Here is a 10,090-nt window from a genome sequence, read left to right on the forward strand (position 1 = left end):
AAAATATATCAACTAAAATGGGAGGCTTTCACATTACAATTTAATTAAGATAACAACAGAATTTTGTTCATGTAACAGCTTTTAAAAAGACACTTTATGCTCTTTATACAATATCAAAATATTAATTACAAATACTTGAGGTCATACAACTGATTGATTGATCTAATAACAACATTATTTTCATATAATTTGGTTACAGTAAAATACATCCTTCATTTCAACTGAACACATTATTAAAGATGTGACTCTCACATTCAGCTCTTTACTATTGTGCTTATTCTCAAATTGCTGCTGCAGTATCAGAGGCCCTCAACGACAGGAAACACAATGGCACTGTACAAAAACCTGACTGTAAAAGGAAACAATGGTCTTCTACAGACAGGGAGAAATGTGACCCTTAAATCCTGAATTACATGCAGACCCCTCTATCATATCTAGAACCATTTTGCCCATTCAGAGGAGCCACCTATGAGCATTTTTAAATGCAAATATATGACTATTGTATGTAGACAAGTGCCAGGGAAAATATTATGGTAGAAATCACTCATTTATATACGCAAATGTGGTCAATAAACAATCAAGGCACACCTTAAGATCATTTACTGCAAGAAAGAAATGAAATAGGTGCATGATACCGGTTGGGTATATCATTTGAAATTTAACAATTCAGATTCCGATTCTTATCGATTCCCAGGTTCGATTCCAATGTGGTTAAAAAAAAAGTAAAACATTTAGATATCAAACATATTTAGTCTGTGTCTCTTTTTGCAAAACATTTAATTGCTGCTGAATACCATGAACAAAAATCAGCCGGCTACATAAAAACTGGGCTCGATTAAGAGCTGTTTGTGAAATAGAGCTGCATGATTCTGGATAAATTGAGACTTTTTTTTTTCTTAATGGAAGTTGTAGTTCTCTTTCAGTTCTGAAGAAAAAATATTAGTACAACTGAATATTAGAACTAAACAAAATTTTTGAACTAAATAAAATGGAATTTATGAATGAAATAATTAAATGACTCACTCGAAATTTACTTGTTTAATTACTGGATGAATCAGTGTTTTTGAATGAATCTCTTGAATGAATGATTCAAAGACAAATACATTTTTAACAGCCCCTTTTCACCACCTTAAAAAAAAAAGATGTACACACAGGACTTGATAGGCAGAATTGAAATTTTAATCGATTCCTAACTCTAATGATACCCATTGGTATATCCAGTAACTAAATGGTTTTAAAATAAAGAGATGACTTGTTGGGATCAAGCATGTGTTCTAAAAACATTTTCAGACTATTTCTAATTTTGTGGAAAAATGGTTTCCAAAATAACAATTTTTAAACAATTTCAAACTTCATCCACAAGGGGTCAGCATCACTCTCTCCATGTATGAGTAGATCATGTCACAGACTTCTTTGATCATGTGAAACACAAACTTTTAAAGAAACACTGTGAGATGAACACAGTTTTTGAGAGCATGTTTGTTTATAGATCAACTATGTTTAGTTGGGCTTTGATTTCCCTGTGTTTCATAGCACATCATGATGGTAAGCACTTGTGTATACTATTTACTTACATTAAAGTTAATAAATGTTTAAGTTTACTTTGCTAATAATTCATGTTAATGAATCTGTTTTTAATCTGTTTTCCAGTGTCTTCGGGACAGGACAGGGTTGAACAGTCTCCAGGAGGAATGACTGAAAGTGACGGAGATCAAGTTATTTTAATGTGTAATTATACTACTGCTTCTACAAGTCCGTACCTCTTTTGGTACAAACAGCTACCAAACAGATCACCAACATTCATTCTGAATCAGTATACCACTGAGCCTGATATTATAAAGAAATATTCTGCAACATTGAACTCCACACCAAGAACATTTCCGCTGACGATCAAGAACCTACATGTGTCTGACTCTGCTGTGTACTACTGTGCTCTGAGGCCCACAGTGACTGAAACACACTCAACACTCATACAAAAACTAAGAAATACACATTAAAGGCTTACATTACCAGGCCCCCTTCAAATCTGTATGCACAGAACATGAAGCTCCACCAAATTGGAATGAGCGGCATTCACATGATAGTTCAATTTAACACATTTTTACCAAGTTTAAATCCATTTCACAATTCCACAAATTATCCCCCAAACTCATTAAAAATATTTTAAAATATTCTGCCTCGGCATAACTAATAAGGGGACAAAATAAAAGAAAACATACTAGAACTAGATTTGAGCCAGGTTAAGAATTTTTCAAGTTAAGCCTGTGTAGTGTAAATGCAGATATTGGATACGGGTCACTTTTAAAAGAAGGTGTAAGTGGGTCATCAAGAAAATCGAATATGCTATAGTCAAAAAATCTGATTTGGGCATCCAGACCTGCAGTGTAAATGTGGCCTAAATGTAATCTTTAGTTTTAAACTATGTGCAGATGTGAGGGGTTTTGGCATCAAAGAGGAGGAGTTTGGAATATAGATCCGAGATGATCTTGTTACATTTGCTCGACTGTCACAAAGCTCAGTCCTGCTGCAGTGACACACACATGTACAATGATACTTCATTCAGTCATTCTGCTCTCTGCCTTGACATGTATGTTTTGCATGCATTTGCATTTCTAATTTGACAATGTACATATGTTTTGTCAAATTAATCTTATTTACATGCTTAATTCACTTTTTCATTGAAAATATAAACTTATTACATCCTTAAATAATGTACATTTTCTCTGCTTTTACAATGTACAATCCTATATCACAATGACAATGCAATATTAATATTTAAAATAATTAACAAATATTGTTTATTGTATTTATTAAATTTCAAATCACTATAGTAAATAAATTTCATCATTATTTACAAATGGTTATTTTTTTCTCTTTCTCCTTCTTTTAGGTGTGAGTTTTGGAGATGAAATCACAGCAGACAGCACTGAGGAATCTGCTGCAGTGGGTTCAACTGTTACTTTATCCTGCAGTTATTCATCTGCACAATCACTTCAGTGGTACCGTCAGTATCCCGGATCAGCTCCTCAATTTCTTGTGCTTATAATAGAGAGTGTGAAAGAGACTAAGAGATCTGATGTAGATCCCAGGTTCTCTACTAAACTCAGAAAAGAAAACCAAGCAACAAAGAGATCAAACATGTGGATCTGATGATCTCCTCTGCTGCTGTATCAGACTCTGCTCTGTACTACTGTGCTCTGAGGCCCACAGTGACAGGAAACACATCAACACTGTACAAAAACCTGACACAGATGAAGGTTTACAACCAATTTCTTTCCATATAGGTATATTATAAATTCACTCCTCTAGGAGTGAATTTCAGGTCACCAACTAAACGTTGATTTAAATACAGTTCAACTTGCATTTTTGTACAGGCACATTAATTTAATACCTATTTTTTACCACCAAAATAAACTTCATCCCTAAATTCACTCTTTGTGGATATGCACATCTAAACAGAGACTCACTCCTGATTATCAGTCATATAGCTAAGTGCTATAATAAAGTGCTGTATGAGGAATTAATCCAGGTCGTATTTTGTTTGTTGTGTTATGAGGATTTATCATATAACAGAGTCAGTAAGTAACCACAAGAGGGTGCTATGCACTATAGGATATGAATAATAATTAAATGATACAGTGGTGTATGAAACAGATCTGATGTGATCTTGTCTCTCAAAGAGCTCTCTGGAAGAGGTGGAGTTTAGAGCACTGATATCTGATGTGATCTTAAACTTCAAGTCTGTTAGAGAGAACATAAGAAACACACACAATGATTCTCCATTCTGTCATTCTGCTTTCTGCATTTGTGTGTAAGTATTGAATTGTTGTGCATCTAAATACTCTGAGCAGCCAGAATACCTCATTTCGGCTCACAATTAAGTATAAAGCGTTTTCTTTATTGTATATTGCATTCTGTACTTAACATCAAAACTGAATGTAGATTCAATTTTAACACCAGTTCATAGAAGATTTGATCTACTTTTGCAGATGCAACACATGGAAATGAAATCAAACCAACCAAAATAGAGGAGTGTGCTAATGAGGGTTCAAGTGTTATATTATCCTGCAGTTATTCATCTGCATATCGTCTTCACTGGTACCGTCAGTATCCCGGATCAGCTCCTGAATTCATTGTGCTCATCTCAGATGGTGTAAAACAAGCTCAGGAGTCTTATGTAGATTCCAGATTCACTGCCAAAGTCACCAAAGACAAAGAAAACCATGTGGATCTGGAGATCTCCTCTGCATCTATATCAGACACTGCTCTGTACTACTGCGCTCTGCAGCCCACAGTGACAGGAAACACATGAACACTGTACAAAAACCTGATACAGAATTACACCTACATCACACATATCCAACCTCCATATCTGCTATAGTTAACACAAGGGAACACCCCTCCATTTAGCAAATAAAATAAAAATAAATAAAAATAAAGTTGACACACAAAATTAACTTAAAAGATACTTCTCCAAGTATTCATAATGTTTTATAAAGCAACCATGTTCAAAGAGGTGATAAAATAATAGTTAGATGCATTTGCTTTTTGCCAGGTTGTGAAGCAGATGAGCTTTATATTTTTGAGGTAGTTGGTTGAACCTGACAGAGACTGTGTCATTTAAGCTGAGAATGCAAGCACACATACAAATATCCATGAGTATATCCAGTGGGTAAACATCCTTATAACAAACAGATAAGTATCGTGGTGATCAAGCATTTGTTCAAAAAAACTATTTACTGTATATCAATATTATCTTGACAAAGAATTTTGAAACACTTTGAAACATTCATGTTTATTTTATTGGTTCATTAATAATTCATCTTTGTATCTTTCTTCAGATTCATCTGTTAAATTAATAAATATATACTGTATATAACTCCTTGCAGCAAAAGTTTCCTCTAAGCAGTGGCAGAGCAAAAACATGAGAAGCAGCAGAAGGTATCATCACACAGAAAGCAGGAAGTTCCAGTGTGTTTGAGTGAATCTGCAGAGACTCACAGTAACACAGATCTACAGCTCAGAGCACAGACAACATTAACACACACCTGATCTGACAGTCAACATGGAAAAACACCTGCTTCTGCTTTTAATTATGATTTCAGGTACAATATGGCATTTTTGATTCATTATAGTGGTATTCAGAAACATTCAGTTGGGATAGTTTTGTGTTACTTGACTCACAAATTATTTTCATTTGTTTTAGGTGTGATGAGTGCAGACCAGATTGGACCAAATCAAGAAACTAGTGTCATAAAAAAGGAAGATGAGACTGTGACCCTCAGCTGCTCATATGATACAAGCAACAGCTATGCTTATCTGTACTGGTACAGACAGTATCTTAACGAAGAGCTTCGCTATTTGTTATTCAAGCCTGCACGATCAGCTACTACAAGTGGGAGCCCCGATGATCCTCGCTTTCAGTCGACTACATCACACACATCCACTGAACTCACTATTACTGGTGTAACTCTGTCAGATTCAGCTCTCTATTATTGTGCTCTAAGAGTTGGAGCCCAGTGATACAAAGTCTATGTGAAGCCGTACAAAAACTCAAATTCATTTTCCCCTTTGATGTCAAGCCATATCAAACCCACAATCTAAAATTTACACAATTTAATTTCACATGTGGAAACACACCTGTGTGCGGTTACTGAAAATGTAATAAAAGGAAACAAAATACTTCCTGAATTTCAGTCGTAAATCACAACTCTCTTTAAGGAAGTTTCCCACCACTCCAAGTCAAATTCTTCAAATACTGCAAAATATTATGTACCATAAATGTCATTTTATTTCTTATTTATTCTGATTAATTGATTCTGACATTAGTTACACTGTTTGCAAATTATGTTAGAATATATTACAGTTAAATGTGATTGGTTCAGCTCATCAAAATATATTTAAACTAACCACAAGAAGGCACCATTCTTCAAATTCTTATATGAGGCTGAACAAATCATAAGCTAAATTAAAATATGCTATAAAAATGCTAAATATTGTACAATACTATGACACTTAAGTGTCAAATTGATTCACAAATCCTTTCAGTCAAGCTATGAGTATTCAGATACTGTGGTATTTTCAGTCAAATGTGTTCAGTGTAACTTTAGCAAAGAGAGACTGAAGCAACAAGGGGTTAAAATCCATTCTACTGTAGATGTGTTCATTCAGTTTAGTTTAATTTAACACAGCACATTTACAGAATTATGATGACACACTGGCAAAAACATTTAGTGTTGTTCATCTCATAGTTTTGGGGTAAGTAGATTTTCTTCCATTTTAAATTGGGAATCAATTAATGATTGAGTTATTCAAATGGTAAATGGTTTTCTAAATTCTAAGGTGTAAATCTGAGAATACCATCCACCAGAATATGAGACTTCAAACAAAGGTTTGAAAAACCTGCAAAACTTGCCACCTCTGGAAGCATGTCTACGAGACACTACTCTGGTGTTCCAGAAATCTGATAACATTATGTGTATTATGTTACTGCTTTAGTTTATTAGCTGATTCAATTTGGATAAAAATGTTAGTTAGAAACATATAAATTCACCACAGGGAGGCAGCATCCCTCAAGGTGTCTTCAGGGATTCAGGTGGCATGTGAGAGCTTGAAGACTTGAATCATCAAGAGAAGAACAGCACAAGAGGTAACCAAGAGCTAGAGTAAAGACAGAGAGACACAATCATTAGAACACAAGTTAAAATATTCATTTCTTTATCTCAGCAATGGAAAAATGGGTGATAATTACGCTTTTCTTCACAGCTCATGATTTAGGTAAGAAAGATCATAATTTTCACTTGATCATTTGTTCATATGTGAGTTACTTAATATATGTAAATGATTAATAACTGAATCTGCATTCCAGTGTGCTGGGGGCAAGACAGAGTTGAACAGCCTTCAAGAAAAATGACTGCAAATGAAGCAGATCAAGTAACTTTAATGTGTAACTACACTACCAAAGCTACAAATACAGATGTGTATCTCTTCTGGTACAAACAGCTGCCAAACAGATCACCAGCATTCATTCTGAATAAAATTCCATTTAGTGAAGGAATAACTGAGCCGGATTTTAAGAAGAGATTTTCTGCAAAACTGGATACAACATCAAGAACAGTTCCACTGATGATTAAGGATGTGTGTGTGTCTGACTCTGCTGTGTACTACTGTGCTCTGAGGCCCACAGTGACTGAAACAACACACAAAAACATGCAAAATAAATAAAAACTCTTCAGCTTTGTTAACAAAACACTATAAACCAAGTTGAAACATGAAAAGTTTCACAAACTGAGAATCAGTAATAAACAATAAAGTGTTCTTTTCTGGCAAACCATCAATAATCAAGTATTTGAAGTTCAAGATTCATAGATTTGCGAAGTGCAGTTCTGTGACCCTAAATTTGCAACACACACACACATACACACACACACACACACACACACACACACACACACACACACACACACACACACACACACACACACACACACACACACACACACACACACACACACACACACACACACACACACACACACACACACACACACACACACACACACACGTTTGTTTTGTGAATTGTGGGGACATTCCATAGGTGTACTGGTTTTTATACTGTATAAATCATATTTTCTATCGCCTCACACCAACCCTACACGTAACCTACCCCTTACAGGAAACTTTGTGCATTTTTACTTTCTTAAAAAAATAAAAAAAAAATCTCATTCTGTGAGTTCATTCATGATTTTAAGCCTTTTGAAATATGGGGACATGGGGCAATGTCCTCATAAGTCACCTTCTCCTTGCAATACCAACATGTCCTCATATGTCACAAAACATGCGCACACACACACACACACAAACACTAAGCAACTAAGCAAGCCAAAGGTGACAGTGACAGGGAACCAAAACTCCATCGACAAAAATGGAGAAGAAAACTTTGGGAGAAACCAGGCTCAGTCAGGGGCCAGTTCACCTCTGACCTGATGAAACCAGCATGGTGTGATTTAATTTCAGTTCTATGTATATACAGTATACAACACCATATGGATGAAAGTGAACAGCAGCAGGAAGTTCAGAGAGGAGGAAGTTCCTGTGTGTGTTTGACTGATCTGCTGTGACTTACAGCTCAGAGCACTGAGAGACGCAACAGAGAACTGAACTGATCTGATTGAACATGGACAGATGCTTTATACTGATTCTCATTGTGGGAACAGGTGCATTATTTATTGAATAACTAATGAAAGTCTGTACATAAATGTTTCCATTGTTTTAAAGTCTCAAACTCCAAATCCTTTAATGGTTTGATTTAATTGATTGTTTGTTTCTGTAAAAGTAAAGTGTGTTTGCAATATTTTTTTCTACCTTGATTCTGCAAATCAAAATCATATGTTCACAGGTTTGGTGGCTGGAGACAACATTGATCCGGATAAAGGGACAGAAAAATTCTCTAAAGAAGGAGACACTGTCAAGCTGAGCTGCTCATATAGTACAAGTAGTGAATATGTTCGGATTTACTGGTACAGACAGTATCACAACAGAGAACCACAATTCCTATTGTACAAAAATTCTCGGTCATCGGGTGATTATGAAGACACCTCTGATGATCGGTTTCATTCAGCTACAACACGTACATCCACTGAACTCACTATTACTGATGTACGTTTGTCAGATTCAGCTCTCTATTATTGTGCTCTAAGAGTTGGAGCCCAGTGATACAAAACATGAATTTACATAATAATAAATAATAATTTATTTACAATTTTCATCGGAGATGCCTTGCTTGGTCGATATCTTACAACATTAAATACAGGAGATAAGATAATGCTATAGCAAGAACATGGAGATGAAAGCACGTTTTATGCGAGAGTGAAATCCACCTGCGTGCATTCATTCACACTCATGTTACAATAATACGCTCTTTACTTGACAGCTGTTGTTAAAATAACGCGATAGAAGCTGCCTCAAACTCAGAAATATAAAGAAAAGAAGAATATTGTGTCTGAAAGCTGTGCGCGCCGCACCCTGCCCGGCGGTAATGGTACTGTCCAACCGCGAGCGCAAAACACGGAAATGGAGAATAATTAGTCATTTGTATGTTTGTTCAAAAATCATACTCGGACGCAGCATATATCTCAGAATTCTGAGAAAAAAAAGTCAGAATTGCGAGTTTATATCTCAGAATTGCGACTTTATATCTCAGAATTGCGACTTTATATCTCAGAATTGCGACTTTATATCTCAGAATTGCGACTTTATATCTCAGAATTGCGACTTTATATCTCAGAATTGCGACTTTATATCTCAGAATTCTGAGAAAAAAAGTCAGAATTGCGAGTTTATATCTCAGAATTCTGAGAAAAAAAGTCAGAATTGCGACTTTATATCTCAGAATTCTGAGAAAGAAAGTCAGAATTGCGACTTTATATCTCAGAATTGCGACTTTATATCTCAGAATTGCGACTTTATATCTCAGAATTGCGACTTTATATCTCAGAATTCTGAGAAAGAAAGTCAGAATTGCGACTTTATATCTCAGAATTGCGACTTTATATCTCAGAATTCTGAGAAAAAAAGTCAGAATTGCGACTTTATATCTCAGAATTCTGAGAAAAAAAGTCAGAATTGCGACTTTATATCTCAGAATTGCGACTTTATATCTCAGAATTGCGACTTTATATCTCAGAATTGCGACTTTATATCTCAGAATTGCGACTTTATATCTCAGAATTCTGAGAAAGAAAGTCAGAATTGCGACTTTATATCTCAGAATTCTGAGAAAAAAAGTCAGAATTGCGAGTTTATATCTCAGAATTGCGACTTTATATCTCAGAATTCTGAGAAAAAAAGTCAGAATTGCGACTTTATATCTCAGAATTGCGACTTTATATCTCAGAATTCTGAGAAAGAAAGTCAGAATTGCGACTTTATATCTCAGAATTCTGAGAAAGAAAGTCAGAATTGCGACTTTATATCTCAGAATTCTGAGAAAAAAAGTCAGAATTGCGACTTTATATCTCAGAATTCTGAGAAAAAAAGTCAGAATTGCGACTTTATATCTCAGAATTCTGAGAAAGAAAGTCAGAATTAT

General features: G+C 35.2%; 1 pseudogene and 1 gene segment (V, D, J or C); both read left to right on the forward strand.

Moving 5' to 3' along the window:
- Nucleotides 1-2,450: 2,450 nt before the first annotated feature.
- Nucleotides 2,451-4,341, forward strand: LOC131535175 (uncharacterized; annotated as a pseudogene).
- A 27-nt stretch (nucleotides 4,342-4,368) lies between these two features.
- LOC131535177 (T cell receptor alpha variable 18-like) lies at nucleotides 4,369-5,592 on the forward strand. The segment is given in 2 exon segments: nucleotides 4,369-5,105; nucleotides 5,207-5,592. Coding segments are annotated over 2 exon segments (357 nt in total).
- Nucleotides 5,593-10,090: the final 4,498 nt, after the last annotated feature.

This window comes from Onychostoma macrolepis, unplaced genomic scaffold (assembly GCF_012432095.1).
Source record: "Onychostoma macrolepis isolate SWU-2019 unplaced genomic scaffold, ASM1243209v1 Scaffold18, whole genome shotgun sequence".
NCBI classification, from domain to species: Eukaryota; Metazoa; Chordata; class Actinopteri; order Cypriniformes; family Cyprinidae; genus Onychostoma; species Onychostoma macrolepis.